The sequence below is a fragment of the Rhinolophus ferrumequinum genome, chromosome 20 (genome assembly GCF_004115265.2).
Source record: "Rhinolophus ferrumequinum isolate MPI-CBG mRhiFer1 chromosome 20, mRhiFer1_v1.p, whole genome shotgun sequence".
In the NCBI taxonomy this organism is placed as follows: domain Eukaryota; kingdom Metazoa; phylum Chordata; class Mammalia; order Chiroptera; family Rhinolophidae; genus Rhinolophus; species Rhinolophus ferrumequinum.
This window is the reverse complement of record NC_046303.1, coordinates 53,629,691-53,654,644: the sequence shown is the minus strand read 5'-3', so window position 1 is coordinate 53,654,644 and position 24,954 is coordinate 53,629,691. Positions and strand designations below refer to the sequence as shown.

The window sequence follows — 24,954 nt, the reverse complement described above, 5'->3', positions numbered from 1 at the left end:
AAAAGATGAAATACTGCCATTTGCAATAACATGGATGGATCTTCAGAATATCACGCTAAACGAAGTAAGTCAGATAGAAAAGGTCAAGAATATGACTTCGCTCACATATGGGATATAAAACAGAAAGCAACGAACAAACAAGACAAACAAACAAAAACTCATAGACACAGACAGCAGTATGGTGGTTACCAGAGGGAAAAGGGGGTGGTGGGGAGGTAGAAGAGGGTCAAGAGGGTCAAATATACGGTGACGGAAGGAGACTGGACTTTGGTGGTGAATACACAATGCAATTTACAGAGGCTGTATTACAGAATTGTCCACTTGAAACTCACATAATCTTATTAATCAATTTCACCCCAATAAATTTAATAAAATAAAAAAGGTCTGTAGCAACAACAAATCAGAAAAGGCAAAATAAGTTACTGATTAGCAAATTCAGTTAATTTAAAGTACTATCTTACAATAAAATTTTAGTTGTCCAGGTCTTGCTTCAAAATAAAAGTTTAAAAACATCAAAAAATAGGGTATTTTAGTCTAGACATCTACTTCAAGTAATTCTGAAATGTATTTGTGTTTGATTCAAAGACAGAAATAATTAACAGAAAAAAGTTTTCTTGCACAATAAACAACTGGCAAAAAACACAGATAGAACTCAGAAAATGAATCAATAATTAAATGCATCACTTAAGAATTTCCTAAGTTCAGATTAAATATTGAGGTAAGAAACTAATCACTCTATATGTGATTACATTTGAAGAATCTATCACTAGCCCCCCCAAAAGAGAATTTGTGAATGTAAGTTAAAGCCTAAATTTCAATCTCATTTTAATGATATACCGTGTTTCCCCAAAAATAAGACCTAGCCAGACCAGCAGCTCTACTGCGTCTTTTGGAGCAAAAATTTATATAAGACCTGGTCTTATTATAATATAATATTATATTATATTATATTATATTATATAAGATAAGATAAGATAAGATAAGGTAAGGTAAGGTAAGGTAAGGTAAGGTAAGGTAAGGTAAGGTAAGATAAGATAAGATAAGATAAGATGCCGGGTCTTATATTAATTTTTGCTCCAAAAGACGCATTAAAGCTGATGGTCCGGCTAGGTCTTATTTTCAGGGAAACACAGTACCTAATCTATTAGCCCTCTGAAATAGACAAAGAAAAATAGACGCAGCCTTTTGGAAAACACAACCAGTGACTAAAATGGACTCATTTATTTAAGAAAAAAAACTCACAAGAGAAACAGAAGACACAGGACAGAGGAAAAAGAAGCATTAATTCTAATGGAAGATGAACCGATAACACAAAGCAATAAATGATAAGTATCAAACAAAATAGCATGTTCAAAACAGCTGGGAAAAAACAAACTCCAAGAGCCCACACAGGGAATCTTCTAGCAGGAAACCAGCAGAGGCCTCATGGAAAATGCATGTGTGAATCTGGATCTTCAAGATTAGACAGGACCTCTCACAGTCAAGAGAAAGTCCAGACACTTCCATTATTTTGCAGTTCCCAACACATTAAAAAAAAAATTTAATGAAGCAATGCCAAGATAAAGTTAAAATCAAACAGTTTATTTTCAATGTACGTGTTCATATCTCAGGGGGACATAATGTCAGAAATAAAAATTAGAGGGCTGTTCGGCTTTCCTGCCCCACCTGTCCTTGGTATACAACCAGGGTTTTAGAGAGGCACAGGATCGATGCCAACAGCACATGACAGGAAATAAACATTAAAGGTCACAAACTGGTAAAATGGGCAAATGGAGAGACATACCTTATTTGACCCACACACAATTTAAAGTTTTTAACTAGCTGCCATGATTTCAAAATCTGGAGATCTCATATAAAAATTCAGACTGTCTTTCTTAATTGATATTTTAGCACATTCACTCATTCAGCAAATATTTATTAGGCATCTCCAAGGTCACAGACACTGTTCTTTGCAGAGCAGACACAGCAGTGAACAAAAGACCAACATGCCTATCCTCATATCCCTGCCTACTAGTGACAACCCTGGAACACCCAGTCTACTTCACTCATTCATGTAAACTGCCTGGCCCTGGAGTCATGGAGCTAACACCTAATGACTAACTCTAAAATTAGAAGAACATACTTAAGCTTGATATGCTCTTTGAATACACAAATAATAATAATTTAAGTCCTAAGTCAGAAAACTACAACCAAATTTTATTTAATTATAGAACTGGAGAAGTGGACACAAAAAGTGACTAGTTCTCTACTAAAATTTGAAAATACTGCTAAGTCACTTTTCCTCATATTTGTGTTGAATAACTACCTCAAAACCCAAAATAATTCAATATATAATAAGAATACTAAAATGTATTGGGCAGGGGAGTTAAGGAAAAGAGAGCAACCTGTGGAAAAAGAGTGATGAACACCTGCAGGGAACAAAGCTTCATACCAAGTGTACAGCTATGGGACATAATGAAGCCCTAGACAAAGGAAAGTGGCCCTCCATAGAAACAAAAAAGTGTAAAGGAAAAATAGGCCTAAGTAAACAGGAAATAATTTCTCAAATTAACATAAATACAAATATTTGACCTAGTGATCACCTGAAATAGTGAAAAATTAGATTGGATGCTCTATCTAGGAATGAAAGACCCAGTGGTTGAAATTAGAAAGTGCTGTGGTACTGAAATTGGATAACAATGTTGAAATTACAAGTTTTCTGGAACCTGAAAAAGAAGATGTTCGGCTAGAAAGTTATTCAGCATGTATCCAGCAACAACAAAAAGCAGCAAACAAAACTGACTGGATAAATGAAGCATTATCTCTGGAAAGCAGGATTCATCAGGTTCTTCTACCACCTGGAGCCTGATAAACAGTCAGATAAATATATAATATATATTTCCCATGCTGATCAGAGGATCTTCTGCTAACTGCTTTGGCCTCCTAAGAAGATCTAATAGGCAGAAAGCTGAATCTTCCAAATCAAGCATTGTACATTAAAGGTTTAATCATTATGGTAAATTAAGAAGTTGATGTAATTATAGTCTCTTGTGAGTCTTACAAATACAGGCATACTCTTCAAGGCTAGACCATTTTCACTGACTTGGGAACTCTCTTCCAAATCCACAAGGATTAGATAGTCAAGAATAAATAAGGACGCTAATTTTTGAAACCTTCCCCAAAAAACTGCTTGTAGGATGATGTAGAGATATACAGAACACAGACTCTGCCCTTTGAGTGCTTGTTGGAGGAAAGGGGCACACAACAAGGGGCAATAAGCCACTTGACCATGAACTACCATGAATACTAGCATGAACTGAACACCAAAATGCTAAGAAGGCATCAAATAAAAGTGAGATTGTGTACATAGATAATTTTATTTGGTGAACAAAGAGGGAAGAATGAATGGGAAAGATGCTAAATGAAAAACATAAAAACAAAGAATTGATATAAGTTTAGGTGTTTTTCCCTCAAAATCTCTAAAATTATAAAATGGGAAAATGTTTCTTTATTAGAAATAGAAAAGAATGACTTAGGTTGGGGTTGCATGGGTTCCTTTTTCTTTTTCTTTTTTTTTAACTATCTTTCACTGGAAACCCGAATCACCTGTAAAAGGTTTCCTTTTTTACATTGCCAAAACTTAATTTCATAATTATCTGACTTACACCACTGGGCACATCTGCAAAGTTTCTGTGCCTTCTAGACACATAAAAGGCTACTGTGATACCATTAAATATCAGCAGTTGCTTTGCTGTGCTTTGAGTTTATAAGGGTGAAAGGTGATTGTTCAGGAAAATAGAGCAGTCTATTTGATGTGAGCCAGGCACTAAGACCTCACTCCCATACTCAGTTATAATTCATGACAGTACTGGTGGGGTGCCCTCATCCCTCTATGGAGTCAATGCATCTCCACTGAAGCCTGCTGAGAGTACCCTGCATACCCACGCACCATCTGTGCCTTCACTTGCAAGCTTTCTCTCTCTTGCTCACTCTGTCCTGGGATCTCTTGGTGTTAATATTGTTGAGCTTCTACTGCTTTGTAAAGGTGGCTCTCCAAAAGGAAACTGTCATTTAACTAGGGGAAGAGCTGGAAGGAACACATTACAGTGTTGTTTACGTCTCATTTAGAAAATGTCATTTAGGAAATGGACAGGGAAGCAGCTATTACCTTAAACCAACAGCTGACTCTCGGAGCGAAGGATGCACTGCCAGTCAGCAATTAGTAAGAGGCACCCATGGCCTGAACGTGGTGGGAGGCCAGGGATGCCACACAAAGTGTGCGTGATCATCCAAGTTAATCCTGTTCTGAACCTGAGTTCAGAGTCTGGAGTCGAATCTGAGAAATGTCTGCCCACCCTCTCCAGTGGCTTGGACCAGCCAGTGGTGTGAGAGCCAACCCAATGCCCACATGCTGCCCCCATCCGTGATATGATGCCGCCCACTCTGAGAACCAGAGCTAACTGCCCTGGGGCTACCCAAGCCTCAGCTCAAAATGATCAAACCCTGGGCTTTACAGCACCCCACTTAAACTAGCTGGGGTGACATGTGTGGTGCAAGCCACCTTCTGACGTTGAATGAACAGAGATGACCCAACCCACTCTTGGGTTCCTTGCTGAAGTACTTTGACTCCTTTTGCTTCTCTCCTTCCTCTATGTCCTATTTCTTCCTTTTACCTTCCCCTTATTCTTGCCATTACTTCATGGCACAGTGAGGGACTATGACGAGGCCCACTCCAATCTGTCTCAGTGGTAAAGCTTGTGTGCGGCTAAGGAGGGTCAGAATCAGAGCTAAGTGCTTGGATATTCCTTATTAGCTGTGTGACCTTGGGTAAATTGCTTTATCTCTGTCTCTGTCTTCTCATTTATAATCTAGGAATAATAACATCAGCCCATAAGGTTGATGTACAGATTAAATTAACATAGGCAAGTGCTCAGAAATGTGCCTGGCACTATGATAAGGGTTGTTAGCATCATTACATGTTGCATCTCAGTTTCTACCAGAGGCTTCCAGGTGCATGTGAAGAAACTGGCTTAAGTCTGAGCACTAGGAACCTATAAAGAGTAAAAAGAGATCATTAGCATAGGTTCAGAGGCAACACCGTATTTCCCCAAAAGTAATACCTAATTGGAAAATAAGCCCTAGCATAATTTTTCAGGATGCTCATAATATAAGCCCTACCCAAAAACAAGCCCGAGTTAAGATCGTCAGCCAGATGTACGCATTTAGTACATCCATTGCAATACACGACGGACATATTGAATTAAAAAATAATAATAATGATATTTAATTAGTATAAATAATATTATTGACATTAATACTTAAAATAAGTGATAATATAAATTATAATTAATTACTTGTAAATACCCAAGCAGGCGCCTTTGGACAAGAAATAAACGCCTACATAAACAGATGAACTCGAGACATATTGCCAAATGACCAATCAGAGTACAGATACAATGCACGAAAAATGTGTGCACTTGGTAACAAACAGATATGGTTGTGCCTAATATAAATCTTCATAATTCAATATATCGTGTGTTGTAAAGGACATATCTAATGCACTTGTGTGAAATAAAGAAACGTTTTCTGAATTTTGATGCCTGCAATTTTTCATCACTTTTGTGTGGACCATCATTCTTAACTGTCATCATTTTGGTGCCACTCCTGTCTCGTAAGTCTTCAATTAACACTTGATTTAATGGCAGATATAAAGGGAATAACATTTTGATCCCCAGACAAGAAGAGTGCAAAAAGAAAGAGCTATTCCGTCGAGTACAAAAAAGGAAATGTGGAGGACTCCTGGGGCAAGTATCTTAGGGCTTTCTGCAAAGAGAAGAAGTTGGATCTCCGAGTGGTCCGAAAATGGTGAGCAGAGTACACTAACCTCAGTCAACAGGTAGACGAGGGAAATGCTAAGAAGCGCAAGTGTGAATCAGGTCGGCAACCATTATTTCCTGAGCCAGAAGACATCATCTGTGAATGGACTACAGACAGGAGAGCAAAGGCTTTGGTTGTGCGCAGGGCTGATATTCAAGCATTTGCCCTTGCAATGGCACCACAGTTAGAAATATCCCCAGAAGAAGTCAAAGCATCACAGCACTGGCTGGATGGCTTCCTTCAGTGATATGAACTGTCTCTAAGATCGACAACACTGTTCAAGCTGGAAGATACTGAAGTTATTAAACGTGCACTAGCATTCAAGTCCTTTGTTGATGGCATCGACTTCTAAATTCCAACTCTCCAACATGATTGCTATGAATGAAACTGCAGTGTTTATGGGCCAAGGATCTCAAACGACAATTGATCAGAGGGGTGCCTCATCAATCTATATTCCCTCCACTGGTTACAAAAGCGCATGTTACCTGTATTTTGGCAATTCGTCTGGATGGAAAGAAAGCCCCACCTCCAATCATCACTACGGGCAAGAAAGATAAGGTGGAACGTGTTCCAGGCATTTATGTTCTTGAAACCGAAAAAGCTTAGTGCACACAAGCAGTTATAAGGAAGTGGGTCGATTTAATGCTGCCACTTGTTTTGTGAGGTTGCCAAAGAGGTCTGCTGGTCTGGGATTCAGCCAGCACTCATCGCGCTAAAGACATGAAGAATTTCCTCGCAGAGAGTAGATCAAATAATGATTCCCACAGGAATGACTGCCTATCTCCAGACTCTTGATATTGCAATAAATGAGCCATTCAAAGACCATTTTAGCATGGAAATCAATGACTACATTGAAAATAGAATGGAGAGAAATCAGTGTGGAAACTTTGTGAAGCCTAGCCTGCAAGAGGTCGTGACTTGGGTGAAGAATTCATAGGATAAAATCATTGACAGCTGTGTTGCCAATGCACTATAAGCAGGGTACATGGACAAGAAGTGCTCATTTAAGGAGAGCTCTGTTGCTGGACATGAGAGATTGGTGCCAACGGTTCTACAGGAAATGGAGTCGCAAGAAATTCAAACCGGAATTCGGGGTTTGGAGAGTTATGACGAAGTTCCAGAAGAAGACAACATGACTGTATTTGAATAAATGTAGATTTTTGTACATGAACAAATGAATAAATGTAGATTGTTGTACATGAAAAAAAATAAGCCCTAATGCGTCTTTTGGAGCAAAAATTAATATAAGACTCAGTCTTATTTTTGGAGAAATACGGTAAGGAATGGAGAAGAGAAAATAATCATTGCATTTCAATCATTTCCTCATCCCACATATAAGTACATGGATATTTTTAAAACTATTAAAAATATTTATTAGCTTGTTTCTATGTTTTAAAGGGAGCAATAGCTTTACCTGGTCTTTCCACTTTTATAACTTCTGCTCCAAGATCTCCTAAATTCATAGTAGCAAAAGGTCCCGCCAGTACTCTACAATGTAAACAATGAAAAATTACCATCTTGAAGATTTTTATATTATTTTCTTAATAGTCAATACAAACAGCTCATATAATGCTAGTAAGTATTGAAATTGTTAGAACTGTTCAAAAAACTAATTTGGTCATATGTATCGAGAGCTTTAAAAAGTATATTTATTCCTTTTGGTGCAGTAATTCTACTTCCAGAATTCTATCCTAAGGAAATAAATTAAAAGATTTCCTGAGACAATGACTTTTGTAAAAGGAAGACTAATTTACAATAGTGAAATATTGGGGGATGACTAAGTAATTTTGTGACAACTATATAATAAAATAATCTTACATTTTTGTGGGTAAAACTGTAATTTCAATATGGTTCAAATTTTTGTATTTAAAAATTATATACTATAAATATGCAAATGGAAAAGAAATGAATAAATATTATATTAATTGTCCTTTAGAATGATAAAACTACAGGAATTTTTTTTTGTTTCTTTCCAAAATTTTGATAATAAGCATCCTTTTATAATCTAAAAAATAAATGTTTTCTGAGAGAAGGTAAAAACTCAACAGCCAAAACACAGATAAGCCAATACAAACCTTGTTAGATCCAGAATTTTTACACCCTCCAATGGCTTCACATTGTCAGTATCTGGCAAAACACAGAAAATATTTGAAGGGTATCGATTACTAATTTAGAAAAAGATTGCAGAATTCTTTATATTATGTTTTAAGTACTCTCCATTACTACCAAAAAAGTGTTTTATCTTTACAATATTTCTGCTTTATACGTACACAGCAATCTTGACCTGATCCAATTAAGTCAATCACTAAAAATTAAAGCCTCCAATTCCAGATTATTCCCAATTAATTAAGTCCCCAGCTAGAGTTAAGATAGTTTGTCTAATGAAAAATAAAAAGTGAGAGGAGAGATGGATAGGCTGAGCAGAGAGAATTTTTAGGGCACTGAAAATACTCTGCGTGATACTATAATGTTAGATATGTCATTATACATTTTTCCAAACCCAAGGAATGTACAAAACCAAGAGTGAGCCCCAGTGTAAAGTATGGACTTTGGGTGATTATGTCAGTGCGTGACAGTGCAGATTCATCAGTTGTAACAAAAGTACCCTCTAGTGCAGGATGTTGATAATGGAGGAGGCTGTGCATGGGGTGGGGGTGGGGGGTAATATACAGGAAATCTCTGTACCGTCCTCTCAATTTTGCTGTGAACCTAAAACTGCTGTAAAAATTTACCATCTTAAATAAATAAATAGTAAACCAAATAAGAAAAAAGTACTAACAACAAAAAAGTAACAACAAAGGCCTCTGCATATTCTACACTTAAGACAAGGAAAAAGGTCGACTTTCAAAGTTTATTAAACAATATACAATCATATGTGTATTTCCTTCTTCTCTTCACCTGTCAGCTTTAAAAATAAGTAGATAGGTCAGTAATTATATCACTACTTCACTAAACATATTTAACATCAAATCACAAAATCAAATTCTAGTCAAATGCCTTACAAAATTTACATCATGACTGAGATCAGGTTGAATTTATGGAGAAAAATGATGAAACTACTGGTTCCACACATTTTTTTAATAATAGGCTTAATTTTTTTGGATTTAGTTTTAGATTCACAGCAAAATCGAGCAGTAAGTACAGAGAATTCCTATGTGCACTTTTCCCCCCACACATGCACAAACTTGCCTCTCTTTCAACATCCCCGCCAGAGTGGTCCACTTTTACCGTCAATAAAACTACACTGACACATCATAATCACCCAAAATCCATAGTTTACACTAGGGTTCACTCTTGGCATTATACTTGAATGTTTGGACAAAAGCATAATGACATGTATTTATCAGTACAACATCATACAAAACAGTTTAACTGCCCTAAGAATCTGTGCTCCACCTATTTATTGCTTCCTTTCCTCTAACCCCTGGAAACCAATCTTTTTACTGTAACCATAGTTTGCCTTTTCCAGAATATCATACATTGGAATTATACAGTATGTAGCCTTTTCAGATTGGCTTATTTCAATTAATAATATGCATTTAAGTTTCCTTCATGGTCTGATAGATCACTTCATTTTTAGTGCTGAATAATATTCCATTACCTGGATATACCACAGTTTATTTATCCATCACCTACTACTGAAGGATTTCTTGGCTGCTTCTAATATTTGGCAATTATGAAGAAAGCTGCTATAAACATCAAAAGGTTTCTATAACACATAAGGAACTTTGACAACTCAGTAAGAAAGAAAGCCCAATGGAAAACAGGAAAAGGACATGAACAGTCGATTCACAGATAAATAAAAATTTCCAGTATGCATAGCAAAAGATATTCATAGAAATTTCATTTATAATCAAAAAGATGAAAACTAAATGTATAGCAATAAGAATTTTTTTCTCACCAGACTGGCAAACATTTATAATATCTCCAGTATTGGCAAGGGTGTGGTGAAATGGGCACTTTCATAAACGAGGTGTGATCAAACAATATGGCAAATGTTTTAATTAAAAAAATGTATTACAGTAAAAGACACATTGCCATTAATCCCCCTCAAAATACTCCCCTTTGTTTCAAACACACTTATCCCACTTTCTGAAGCAGTTCTGAAAGTCCTCTTTCATGAGTGTCTTTAGTTACTGTCGCGGCTGCCTTGATGTCCTGAATCATTCTGACTTTAGGGCAGAGCCAGAAGTCACATGGTGCCAGATCCCATGAATAAGGTGGATGAGGACAGACCATAATGTTTTTATTTGACAGAAATTGCTGTCCCAGAAACAATGTGTGATACAGAGCGTTGTCATGATGGAGGATGATTTATGGCACACTTCCACATGTATACTAAGACACAGGTATAAAAATATGTCACTGCAGAACTTTTTATTTAATTTTCTGCTATACTTTAGATGTCTTTTAATCAACTTTGTTGGAGAATAACTTACATATAAGGTACACATTTAAATCAATTTTGACAGATGCATGCCTGTGAACTCACCTCTGCAATCAAGAAACAGAACTTTCCATCACCTAAAAGTTTCCTCAGTCCCTGTGCAAACTACCTCTCCCTTCATTCCCCGCCTCAGGCAATCAGTGATTGGCTTTGTCGCTATAATTTAGTTTGCATTCTCTAGAATTTTATATTAATGAAATCATACAGTATGTATTCTTTTGTGTCTGGCTTCTTTCATTCAGCATAATGACTTTGAGATTCATCCATACTGTTGCATTTTTATAAATGAGTAGTATTCTACTACATGGAATACACCATATTTGTTTATCCGTTCAGCTGCTGATGGACATTGAGTTGATTCCAGTTTCAGTACGATGAATCAAACTGCTATGAATATTCATGTACAAGTGTTTGTGTGGACATGTTTTCATTTCTATTGAGTAAATACCTAGTGTATGTTTACCTTTCTAAGAAACTGTAAAACAGGTTTCCAATGTGGTTGTATCACAGTGCATTAGAATTCTAGATGCTCCACATCTTTTCAACACCAGGAATTGGTAATCTTTTTAATGTTATTCTCATATGTATGTAATGTTTCTCATAGTTTTAATTAGGATTTCCCTAAGGACTAATGATGTTGAACATCTTTTCATCTAATAATTGGCCATTCATGTATCTTCTTTAGTGAATTGCCCCAATGTTAATACTGAAGCAAAATATTCAAAACAATGCAAAAATCCACCAACAGGTGAAATGTTCAATAAGCACTTGCAAATCCATATAACAGAATACCACGCAGATATTAAGAAACATTAGAGATTTACATACCCTGACATAGAATGTTGGCCAAAATATCCTCCTTGATTTCGAATGCATAAAAGAAGCTGCAAAACAGTTATTCTCAGGAACATTTGAGACCTTGCTTCTTGGTCTATGTTGTCAGTTTGGTTCAAATAGACTCTTATGAAAATTCTCAAAAAAAAAAAAAAAAAGGAATACACACACATGCACACACACACCAGGGGTGCCAAAAATTTTACACACATGACTTGTATTCATCTTTTGTTATCAGTATATATTGAGTATTATAATTTTAATACAGTTTTTTCCTTTCTTAAAACGTGACATATTTTTTGGCACCCTCTGTATATATATTTCTAAGTTTAAAAATAAAATACAATTGTAGAATAGAATGTATATGATCTTATTTTTGTAAAAAAATAACATTAATAATATATGTTGGTAGTTGCAGAAGCATTCATAAAATGTTATCAGTATTCAACTCTTAGGGAAACAATTTAGGGAGAACTTTCACTAGCTAAGTTACATATTTCTGTAATATTGCTTAATTGTAATTGTGTGTATAATCAGCACAAAAAAAAGACAAAAAGCAAAAAAGTGAAGACATAAAAAATAAACAAAATGGGAGAGAAAACAAAATATTTTAGAGGAAAAAAAACATAGAAAAGACCTCAAATATAAATAGATATTTTGACATCATTAAGAATGAATAGGCAAGTAATTCTTTATGTTACATAAGTCTCTAAAATAACTGGTCTTCTGTACTCAGATCTCTTTTAAGGCCTTTATCTTATTTCAAGTGACACAGGAACTATGTTTAGGGGTCTTCCCATCCCATAAATCTTATTACAAATCTATGAAGAGAAGTCTAAATTTCACTACTAATGTCGTCTCACAGTGATAATAAATTAGTAAATTTTTGTTCAGTGAAGCAAAAACTTTTCAACTGAATTCATTTGACATCAGTCAAGAGAGTTTACTTTTATTACCTAAGAAGACATCCAGAAAGAACTTCTAGAGCACATGTAAGTCAAAATCAATGAATGAGTTGAACACTTAACAGCATAAACTTTGGAAACTGGATTTAATTCCCGACTCCACTACTTACTACCCAAGCGACGTTGGGCAAGGTAACTTACCTTCTCAGGCTTCAGGTTCCTCATCTGAAACATCTATATCTCTATATCAAGAGTTTGCAAAGATTAAATGAAATGTATGTAAAGTGCTTAGTGCACTTCCGGGCATGTAAATAAATGCTACTACAAGTTGACAATTGTTATCAGCAGCAGCAGCATTATCATCATCTATATGTATTATACACTCACACCACCTATTAAAACCTTAATCCAGATTTGAAAACAAGAAAAATACATGATTATTTTAAGGATAGGGGAAAAAAAAACGTGATTCTGAATACTCTATACTTAAAAAGGACATCTACGGCCAATATTTTGCCTGTTTGTGAAAGACCACAATAGGCTGGATGGGAATGCGGGGTTTACTACAGGGGAAAAACAGTTGGAAAGGGCATCCATTATAATTTGTTGAGATACATTGAGCAGCTTGTATATCACTCTATCTTATTTGGCCTGTATGATGGAAACCTGTTATGATGGTACAGCTGAGCAACCATGTAAACAAGTACAATTATAATGAAGCTGCCATGAACTCTATACTGGCCAGAGCTGCTTCTAGGACTTTCCTGGTATTGGGCTCTAAGGTTTACAGGTCACAAATAAACTTGAGCAGCACCAAAGTGGAGGTAACTGACAGGTGCACACACAAGTGGCTCATTTGTGTGACAGCAAATCATGGCATCTGGATTCTCACCACATGAGCTAACTAGTGAGGCATTAAAAATTTTTTTTTAAAAAGTGCCAGGTCAAAAAAACAAGCTGATCAAATATCAGTAGCAAACAGACCATGTGATATACACCAAAAGAATTATTTAATTTGTTATTTTACAGAGAATCTGACTACGAGAACTTAGAAGTGAGAAAGTGGAAGATGGACATCTCTTCAAAGCATGCTCTCTTAATGTACTGAAGCTTTATTTAGAGTAGTTAGCAAGATGTTTTCATTCTAGAACAGGTTAGAAGTCTTGAAAAAAGCTCTATTCCTAATTGTATAGCTTGGCAGGTAATTTTAGGAGTTTTGGGTACTTGGAAAATTAGTATACACTGGAAGACATTCCAGGAAAATTAAAATTTTTGAGTTATAAAAAGGTAGTATGAAAGTGATGCTAGCATTATAAGGCAATTACACCATCTAGAGACAACCAGAGAACAAGTGAAATGGATAATAATTTATAATAACTTATTATTCACCATCTGTTGACACCCAATTTCTTCAGAACTGCCCTTCCACTCCAAGAATTCAATTATTACTGTGGAATTTGCAATCAGACAGGTTTTGGAAATGTTAGCTGCTACCATTTTAATGAAAACTTGAGAAATTTACAGTATGAATGATGCAAAAAAGAACAGAAGAAGGCTTTTGAGTTATGGGTCAAGCATGCCACAACCAAAGTACAAATCAGTGCTAATCCCAAATCCCTCTGCTCTTCTGCAATTTCCAGCTTCTTTTGCAGTTAGGTTGGGGCCAAATGCCTGGAATTCGGCCAATGAAACATAAGCAGAAGCAATATAAGTCAATTCCAGGCCTAACCCTCAAAAATGTCCCATGAAATCCTCTAGGCCTCTATTCTGCTGCAGTGACTTTAGAGGCTACAAGTTTCAAATTGTGAAGCTTTATGTGCCCAAACAATGTTTTCACTGTTTGTATTGTCAATGAAAAAACATCCAGCCTAAGAAAAAGCTTGTAAGAGTTTATTTGAACCAAACTGACAACAATCGCCAGGAAGCAAAATCTCAATGAATTGAGAAAATGCTACCCAAAATGGCAGTTTGCAACTTATTTTATATGTAGAATCAAAGGAGAATGGTTAAATGAAATCCAATGGTTGTAGATTAAGGGGGTGGGAGAAAGCAAAGCAGGGAAATTTCTGGGATTGGATAAAAGTAAATTAGAGACAGTTACTTCTTCTACATAGGTGGGTACAGGATCATTAATAGTTCACTTTTTACAGCACATAGAGATGGTAATCAGGGGACAAGAATAATAATGAGGGATTCTGTAGTTTCCTGCTCTGGTCCAGAAAGGGATTACTGACATTCCAAGGATGTTATCCCAGATGATGCAAAAAGACAACAGATAGGCTCACTTAAGGTAAAGATTGACTTTACCAAGGAAGCTTCAGGCTAAAGATGTGACTTCCCGCCATGGCCCACCTTAATTAGGAATTTTTATGTTCACGCCTTCCTATGTGGTTATTTTCAGTCTCCTGAGTTTGTCAGGTTTAACATGTGGCCCCTTTACCATCAACAGTATAAAGCCACTGAGACTGTGGGCTAATTTGCGCCACGGCACAGCCTCGCCTATCCTGACCAACAAAGATGCCAAGCACTGGAGGAAAAGAAATGGTAGCCTCTATGCAATTTCACAGCATCAAAACCAACACCTGGGAAGTCCATTTCACGGGGAGACTCTTTTACTGTCCCTTTGGCAGCAGTCCTCCAAACTCTGAGATATGAGAAGACCTTCCCAAGAGATATTGAATCATTTTAAAGAAGTCAATATACAGGTATTCAACTTCCATACGTATTCTTTCCTAAAATCAATCAGGCTACGAATAAATCTTTCACAACAAGCATTCTCCCACTAGACAAAAGGGAAACAAATTCCTCACACATTCCAGATCTTACTCTCACTTTAGTTCATATAAAATTTACGTAAGTGACAAAAACTTTTAAATATTAACTTGATGTATGCAACAGATTGTTTTCCAAGTCATTTAGGAAATAGAACACTGCTATCAATTAGTATGTGGAAGGGTGGAAAACAGTACAATTTATAGACTTTATAAATCAATTTATATTAGGTTGGTGCAAAAGTAATTGCGGTTTAAAATGTTAAAAAAAAATGGCAAAAACCACAAGTACTTTTGCACCAACCCAACAGTTACAGAATTCATAACCAAGAGTCAGCAAGCCAAAGGAAAAAACTCTTCAGTGTTCAGGCGTCTTTAATGGGCCATCCTGAAGCAACTACTCACAGGATCAGACATGGTTGGACCAGGAACTGGTGGAGTAAACGGTAGTTACGAATTCCTGAATATGAGTGCTCACAAACGCAAGAGGCCCCTTGAATGTCTGTGTTTGCAATATGACTCTCCGATGGGAGAAAATTGACTAAAGGCAAGTCCTCTGCGCAATTTAGAAAAAGGCATCCCCTCCAGGGGACAACTGAAAAAACAGTACCCATTCTAGGTTGATGAAATACTGTCATAGGTACTTGAGGTGGAATTAAAAGTATCACAGCAAGGAAGAAAATGTGGTGCGCATCAGTGGGGGGTGCAACGTTAAACTGAATGCAATCAGGCTCTTTCAACCCAAAATAAATTGTGGGCCCTATTTTGTAGAACAGTGCAGATACTTAAGTAGGAGAAACAGAAGGGAAGGGAAGGGAAGAGAAGACTGGAAGAAGTGTGTGAGGTGAATACATATATTTCATGATTTCATTTGTTTTTTAAAGATTCCAAGGGTAATTCTGAAGAACAGGAGAGATGCCTAGAGAGAATTTAAGATGCTTTCTGTGTGAAAGACTATGGAACTCTCCCAGAGACTTCACTTCAAGAAGTAAAGACAAAAAATTATTCTTTAAGGCTTTTAGAGTTTTAGGAAATGGAGAGGGGGAAATGTGGAGCATGTTTCCAAGGACAGAGGCAGGCCATGTCCATGTTCCAAACTCTTTAAAACTTTTAATACATACCAATTGTTCACCAGAAAGTCATTATTAATATATACTGGCGGAAGGCCGGTTGGCTCAGTGGTTGGAGCGCAGCGCTCATAACACCAAGGTCGCCGGTGCAATTCCCACATGGGCCAGTGAGCTGCACCCTCCACAACTGGACTGAAAAAAAAACGACTCGACATGGAGCTGATGGGTCCTGGAAAAACACACTGTTCCCCAATATTCCCCAATTAAAAAAAATAAAAAAACAAAAATGTGTGTGTGTGTGTGTGTGTGTATATAAATAAATAAATTATTCTTTAAGGCTTTTAGAGTTTTGGGAAATGGAGAGGGGAAAACGAGAATGTTTCCAAGAACAGAGGAACAGAGGCAGGCCAGTGTATGTTTGTGTGTATATACATATACGTATATATATATATATATATATGTATATACACACACACATATATATATGCATGCCAGTATATGCCAGTATATACATATATATATATACATATACATATAATGTATATATATGTGTATATTCTGGCACCAGCAGTATATGAAAATGGTATTCTCCACCAACTTTTATAACCCTGAATATGATCTCTTAGTTTTGTAGGGTATTTATTGTTTGTTGCAAATTTGGAAGTTAAAAGTTTGCATGTCAGGGCCGGCCCGGTGGCTCAGGCGGTTAAGGCTCCATGCTCCTAACCCCAAAGGCTGCCGGTTCAATTCCCACATGGGCCAGTGGGCTCTCAACCACAAGGTTGCCAGTTCAATTCCTCGAGTCCCGCAAGGGATGGTGGGCAGCGCCCCCTGCAACTAAGATTGAACATGGCACCTTGAGCTGAGCTGCCGCTGAGCTCCTGCATGGCTCAGTTGGTTGGAGTGCGTCCTCTCAACCACAAGGTTGCCAGTTCGATTCCTCGAGTCTTACAAGGAATGGTGGATGCGCCCCCTGCAACTAGCAAAGGCAACTGGACCTGGAGCTGAGCTGCACCCTCCACAACTAAGACTGAAAGGACAACAACTTGAAGCTGAACGGCACCCTCCACAACTAAGATGGAAAGGACAACTTGACTTGGAAAAAAGTCCTGGAAGTACGCACTGTTCGCCAATAAAGTCCTGTTCCGCTTCCCCAATAAAATCTTTAAAAAAAACAAAAAAAAAAGTTTGCATGTCACCTCCACTGTATTTTGCATTTATTTAATAACTTCTGAAATTAAACTTTTCATAACTGCTTTGTTTCATATCGTCTTATAAATTACCTGTTCTTACCAGTATTGTTGGCCCATATTTTTACAGGCACATTTTTTTTCTTATTGGTTTGTATGGATTCTTTATGTAGTATAAACATTAACTTTCTATAAGTAATATTTATAGAGAGCCCCCTCATTATAGGAATTTTAAGTCTCCTTTTCCATAGTTTCTTAGCTCCCTCATCCCTGGTCCTAATCACTTTTTTAATTAGTTTCTTAATCTTAAACAAAAGATTTTTCCTAACCTGAATCATAGAATGTCTCCTGCCCCCTGCTTCAGATAATTACACAGAAGCTTGCAATTTATGCTTGATGATTGTAATCATTATTGCAAAGCATTCTTTCCAGGCTATTCTGGGCCCAGCTCCTGGGTAAACAATGCCACCTGAATAACTAGTTAAAACCAGAGGAAAAGGCCACAGGCCCCATGAAGCTAAATGGACTTTCACCCTGCGTCAGTAGCTTTGAGTCCTGCTCTTTGGGCCAGCGCTTTTAGTCTATTAACTAAAATCTATCTCTCCTCATCTAGTGGCCATCATACATCCTTACCAAAGAGGTCAACACGGTCTTCCAGGAGGATCCCAAGACCTCCTTCCTCTAAGCTAAGATCAGATAGGGCGAGAGCTCTGTGAATCCCTGATAGGTAGGGACAACGACCACATTCAGCAGGAAGCAGATGCAGAACAAGAGACCTCCTGTCCCTTAACTTTCCATAGAGATTTATGGGGATCATGTTTCTCAGGGGGAAATGAGGCAGGCAGTTAGAGATAGGAAAGGGGTCTCCAAATATTCCTGCATGTTTACATGGCCTACGGAGAGCGACCACTCAGAGACCTCCCAGAAACCTCCCTCTACATCCAAATTTTTCCGTTATCTACCATAACCATTAACCACTATGAAGACAGAAGACACAAACTACCTCACTAGATTAGACGAGTCATTCACATCTGCACAGTAAAGGCCACAACAACCTTCTTCTCACCTTGGCCTCTTTATACCATCATTATATCATGCATATGCTCAGAAGTTCATTAATATCATTATAATAGACTGAATTCTGGGAAGGAACATGCGCAGTCTGAAAAGATAAAGGTAATGGTATCCTGTCAGTCATAAGTGCCAGCAAGAAACCCCACACCCAGAGAGGAGTAGCCCATTCTAGAAGAAAAGGAAATAAAAATTCCAAGTCCTCGCCAGTCGTCACCTTTTGAGCCACGCTTTTGCTCAGGCCCACTCCTATCCTTTGGAGTGTACTTTTGCTTTTAATAAACTGCTCTTTCACCACTGCCTTTTGGTGTCCCGCTCAATTCTTTGTACAGGATACCAAAATCCTGGATGCCATGCCGAGAAGAGTTTGTTCTCCAGTAACAAAAGTATTTTTCCCCTATCTGCTATTTGCTTTTTGAATTGTTTTGGAATTTCACTTTCAAAAAATCAATTGTTCTACTTTCTGCCTTTGGTATTGTTCCAGAGTTCCTCAAGACTATCCAGACTTTTAGTGATTTGCTAAAAGGATTCACAGGACTCAGCATATAAATGTATTCATAAGTAAACTAAGGATTATTATAGCAAAATGATATATGACAGGATCACCAAGGGAAAAAGACAGGCAGATTCTGGGAAAATCCATGAATAGACATCTTAGGTCTTCTCCCTCCCAGGAGGCGCCACTCCAAGCATGCTTCTTTCTCCAACAACAAAAAATATGGTAACGTGCAATGTTTCTGCTCAGGGAAATCTATTACAGACTCAGAATCCAAGGTTTTTGTTAAGGGCTATTCACATAGGCACTCTGCTTCCCATGTACCAAAATCCCAGACTCCCAGAAGAAAAGAAAGTGTTCATCATAAATCATATTTATTGTACAAACCATCTGGGCACCCTTTTAATTAGGAAGCAGTTCAAGTGTCAAGTTCTCAGATGCTAACCAAGAGCCAAACTTATTAGAGGGTCCTTCTAAATAATAGCCTGAAGCCTGCTATATTAACACTTTTCTGCACAGGTATCATGTTTTTCCAAGTCCAGATTATATAAAATATTCATGTATAGTGGGTTTTCCCCTTAAAAAGCTTTTATTTTCCTCTTTAAAGATTTAAACTGAGGTTTATTTTCTCTACTTAAATACCATGTTTCCCCAAAAATAAGACCTAGCCGGACAACCAGCTCTAATGCGTCTTTTGGAGCAAAAACTAATATAAGACCCGGTTTTATTTTACTATAAGACCCGGTCTTATATAAAATAACATAATATAATGTAATATAATATAATGTAATATAATACTGGGTCTTATATTAATTTTTGCTCCCAAAGACACATTAGAGCTGATTCTCCAGCTAGGTCTTATTTTTGTGAAAACACGGTATTAGTAGTTGCTGTTTGGATAAGAGATTAATATTTTTTCTTGCTTCTTCCTTTTCCAATCATTTCAGGTTTTCTACAAAAAAATATGTATTATTTTTATAACTGTAAAAATAGAAAGATACAAATTCTAACAACATTAAAATTTTATGTACTCATTTTAAAACAAAAATTTATGTCTGAAACACAATATTCATACTCTTACATTTTTCTTCACTTTGAAGTATTCTGTCAGCAATTTTATTATTTTCAATGAAAACTTTTAAGTGTGAATTAATGCATTAATACCTGTGTTACACCTGGGTGAAGAATATTAGTCTACAAAGAAGTAAATATGTATGAAACATTTCACCTGTGCTTCATTACCATGGACAATGGATACATGCTTAGAATTAAAAGGATCATCAAAGAGTTTGGCACTCAGATTCTTGAACAAACTGTTTCTGATACTGGACTTACCAATGAGAACATTGCTTAAGTGACAGTTAAGCGGTCTAATGTGTTCAGTGCATGCCTAACCCTATCAAGGAGTGAGCCAATCATCTCCTAAAGATGCATGTCCATTTCTACTATTGTCAGGCTTTATCGTGAAACAATAGGACCTCTATAAGGAAAACTGAGATAATCTAAAAAGTTTGAGGACATAAATATTAAGTATGCTCTAAGTATACACACAAATGTTTCTATACACAGAAATTATTAATTCATTCTCCTGTCCTAAAAAAAGTTTCACATCAAAAACATTTTTAGTATCTATGCTTATTCGTAATATTTCAAAGTAAACAGGTATCTAGATCAGAGATCACTTATTGTTACTTATATCAAGAAATGCACCATTTCCCACATCTAATTTGCCACAGGCATTGTAATGAGAGCCAACTGTTCAGCCTACACATACAGGAAAGGTCCCCAAAATTATAATTCTGGCAGTCTGTATAGGATAGCTGCCTGGCTGCCACCTTCCCTGGAAAAGGCAGAAAAAGTTAATCTCCCTAAGGTAAGCAAAGTCTCCTTGGGAAAAAAAGGGGAAGGTCTCTGGGTTCTTACCCTCTGGAATATCTCCAGGGGGAAGATAAACTTCACTGGTTTTACAACCTAACTCTGTGGAAATATCTCCAAGGCTCTGAGTTTTATACCCCTTTGAAATATAAACATAAACTTCCTGGGAGTACCTTAACAATCTATTCAGTCATCTTTTAACCTCCAAGGCTTGTCCTTTAACCCAGGTTCTAGTTTCTAGTTTAGAAAGCCCTGACCATGCAGAAACATGAAAATATTCACTTCTTGGTAATAGATAGTAAAATTAACCAAAGTATTTATATTTGCAGCACTCGTTAATACTTGACAACTCCTACAAAACTTGCTTTCAAACCCTTACTAGAAATCCCTGGGAATTCCTCAGAGGTGCCCCAGAAGCCCATTTTCAGTAGGGCAATTAAAGTGGAGATACTGAGTTAGAGCTGGGCTCTAGGATCCCAATTCCTGCTTGAAACCCATCTGTGCTCATATTTTGGGCTTCCAAGTATGGTGTGTGTTCTTTTTAAGATAAGATTCTACAAAATATATATATATTTAAGTCCACTGAAAAAAGAAACACCAAAAAATCTTAGTTAACCGTTAGCCAGACTCATCAAGACACAGAGAGGAACCAAATGAATAAAATCAGAAATGAAAAAGGAAAAGTGGTAACAGACACCACAGAAATACAAAACATTTTAAGAAAATACTACGAGCAACTATATGCCAACAAATTAGACAACTGGAAGAAATGGATAAATTCCTAGAAGCATATAATCTTCCAAGGCAGAATCAAGAAGAAACAGAAAAACTGAACAGACTGATTACTACCAATGAAATTGAATCAGTAATCAAAAAGTTCCAAACAAACAAAAGTCCTGGACCAGATGGATTCACAGGTGAATTTTACCAAACATTGTTTAAAAAGAAATATCACCTATTCTCCTCAAACTATTCCAAAAAACCCAGAAAAAACGGAAGGTTCCCAAACTCATTTTACAAGGCCACCATTACCCTGATTCCAAAACCACACAAACACATCACAAAAAAAAAAAAAAAAAAAAAAAAAAAAACTATAGGCTGACATCCCTAATGAACACAGACATAAAAATCCCCAACAATGTATTAGCAAACCGAATTCAGCAATACATTAAAAAGATCATATATTATGATCAAGTAGGGTTCATTCCTGGTATGCAAGGTTGGTTCAATATCCACAAATCAATTAACATGATACACCACATTAACAAAATGAAAAATAAAAATCATATGGTCATATCAATAAATGCAGAAAAAGCATTTGATAAAATCCAGCAGCCACTTCAAAAACTTCACTTCCTTAAAAATTACTTTTTCTCTTTTCTTTCCCCGTGATTCAAACTGGCCTTGAAAAAGTCTAATAGCACCATGGCTCACTTGCTTCTGTTCTTTCCTTATCCTTCCACCTTTGTGACCCCTCTCTTACTCGTTAAGCCCTTAGGTTACCCTCAAACAGTCTTAGGAACAAAGCCTCAGGTCTACTGACCACAGAAACAAAGTTTCTGTCAAACTTAAAGTAACATCTCGACAACAGTTGTGTTTTGATTCCAGACCCATAAAGGTGGCTGGACCCGACCAGCCGTATCCCCTCGAGACCAGGAAGAATGCTGCCATGACTGACATCAGGACCTGATGCAATGATCACCTGCCTCCTACCCTAGCCCTGACCAACCAGTAGAGCCCACCACACCAACTCCCTTACCATCATGACTAATAATCTTTCCCCTATATAACCTATCCCCTAGGGGTCATGGGGAGCCAGGTCTTTAAGCACTAGCCCACCTGTGTCTCTGGCTGGAACCATTTCCTTAAATAAAGCTTTACTTTTTTTGCTGCAGACCCCTAGTATCTCGTTTGGCTTTGACGCGTGCAGGCAAAATGAACCCCTTTTAGTTTAATAGATGCAAGAAGACTGAGTTCTGGTCCCACCTCTACTCACAATGTGAATTAAAGCAAGTCACTTAACTTCTCTAGGCCAGTTTCTCACCTGAGAAGTGGCCTATTCTCAGAAGTAATCCAAGTGGAATATGGAGTTTTCATATTCAGGAATAGAGTGAAGAAATAAAATAGAGTCACTATAGTCAAGCTGCTAAATTACTAAAATCAAATAAGTTGAGGTATGAGGAAACTATTCTATTCAGATAACCCTCTGATTATTCCCTGAAGGGCAAAGCAAAGAATGTTCAGACCACCTGACATCCATTATCCAGGTCACCAGTCATCTAGGGGATTACTATCTCGAACCAATCCAGAGGCTAAGAATGCAGGGTTAATTCTTCTAAAGAATGTACTTCTCAAAAATGTACTTTAAGAACTCAGCTTTTGTGTCTTCTTCGGGGTATTGCCTAGTTGTGTTTCCTGTTTGCAAACCCTAAGACCCTTGAACAAATCTTTATCATTTATTTCTAGCCAAAGCCTCGAGACTCTTTTTAGTTTGTTCTACAAGATACTTATTAATGATTTATTCTCCCTCAATCCTCATATATACCTGCAAAGGTGATGAAGAGCACACTGTCATGTATAACCTACCTGTCAAAAATTTTCCACTGTATTTCTTTCCCTCTCCCTTTTCTAATGCAAGTTCATGTGTGCAGAAGATAGCAAGATATCACTATAGGGAAGAGTATTCTAGAAGTATAAGCCAAGTAAAAAGACCACTTACAGTATTTTATGCAATTCTGGAAATCATTTGCCAGTTATAAAATAATTAATAAAGGCATTCTGGTTCCTATCACCCCCATTTTCCTGCTCCCTCCACCCAGGAAAAGTAGATTGGTTGATGATATAAAAGGACATCAGGTGGGAATCACTGACCAGTATGATGTGACTCATTCATTCATTTAAGAACCGAGTGCCCAATTACCAAGTACTAAACTAAGCACCAAAGACAATGCCCAGAAAGGAGAATTTTGGGCCAGAACATAAGTATATAGTAAAGTACATAATCTGGGTTCCTCAGGCCTTAATTGCATCGAAAGCCTTGATGACACTCTACTGCCTTGATTGATTCTACAATTTGCTTCAAAGGAGAAATTTGGTGAACCAAATTCCCTCAGAATGAACAACAAAATTGTGGATCTCCATCCATCAAAGAGTATGGAAGCTGAGAAGGCACACTCCAGCTAGGCATGTCACAAAACATGTAAAAGAGGCAGTGAGGAGTGGCAGCAGCAAGAATCAGTCCTAAAGTTCTTTATGTTTCATACAAGCTTATTTCAGGACTCAGTGATTATCATTCCACATTCTGAGGGAGTAAAGAAAGTTCTATAAAGCTGTAGTTAAATCCAAATTTCAAATTCTAAACAATTTCTAGGACAGCTGCCTGGTACAAAGGCGTTTCATTATACATTAGGTGTCATTCTTAAATTATCACATTTTTTCTTTATAACTAAAAGTCTGTGAAAGAATCAAGATTTTAAGAGCTTTGGCCAAATTTTGCTCTTTGAAAATAAGTATCCCTGCTTCCTAGCCACCTCCCTAACCTGCTAATCCAAGGAAGGGAGTAAAGTCCGGCATTTGTTAGCACAGCTTCTCCCTCAAATTAAAGAGGCAATCTGAACTCCCTCCTGAAACGCGGCCGGCTGTACATGTTTAGTTATCTACACTTGAGGGACGACAGGGTAGGGGTACACCAGAGAGGGGAGACGTTCGCCAGTAGGACCGCGCGCGGGGCGACCCGCTGCAGCGAGCTCCCGACCCCCGGCGCGGGGCAGGGTGACCCCGGGGCGGCCGGAGAGCGGGGCAGGGCCCGCCGCGGGACGACGGAGCCAGTGCGCGGGGAGGCAACGGCCAAAAGGCGGGCTGCGGGGGCAGCAGAAACTTCAGGATAGCATGGGCGCTCTACTCAGGATGCCGCCTGAGGTAGGGGTCTGGGGCTGGGATCCCCTTCGCCGCACCAACCGAATCCTGGAGGGTACCTGACTGCGGGCGGCCCGTCCACAGCTCCCTCCTGCTGCCCGGGCCGGAGAGAAGTCCGGTTCTCCGCAGAGTCGCGACCCTCGCCAGTGTTGCCAGCATCGCGCGCCTCTCGGTCCCGAGATACCCTCGGTCCCAGCGGTGAGGAGAGAACACAGTGCGCGCGCCGCCCACAGCCGCTGGGGGCGCCCACGGACACCTCACACCCCGCCCCGCGCTAGCGGGGCCCGACCACGCCGAGCGGAGCCGCGCTGGGCGGAGCGCTCCCGGGCCGCATCGCTCGCTGGGCAATCATCTGGTCAGTGGGTCCCGACCAAAGACCGCGAGACTGCAAAGGCTGTGCTGGGGCTGTGTGTGTTCGGCTTTCCTGAAAAAGAAGAGAATTCTTCTTCCTCGACTCTGTTCATTTAAATTCGGTCATTCGATACCCAATTCAATAACCCACTTATCCCTCTGCCCCTAGCGGA

General features: G+C 38.0%; 1 protein-coding gene across 6 annotated transcripts in view; it reads right to left on the bottom strand.

The window, feature by feature from the left end:
- Positions 1–24,732, bottom strand: part of SUGCT (succinyl-CoA:glutarate-CoA transferase) — a 719,436-nt gene extending 694,704 nt beyond the window's left edge. For all 6 annotated transcript variants that reach the window (XM_033088468.1, XM_033088470.1, XM_033088472.1 and 3 more), the window contains exons 1-3: positions 24,490–24,732; positions 7,932–7,983; positions 7,271–7,344 (exon numbers count right to left, since the gene is read on the bottom strand). In XM_033088468.1, coding sequence (XP_032944359.1) covers positions 7,271–7,344; positions 7,932–7,983; positions 24,490–24,589 — 226 coding nt within the window. In that variant the 5' untranslated portion in view covers positions 24,590–24,732. The remainder of the gene's footprint in view (positions 1–7,270; positions 7,345–7,931; positions 7,984–24,489) is intronic.
- Positions 24,733–24,954: the final 222 nt, after the last annotated feature.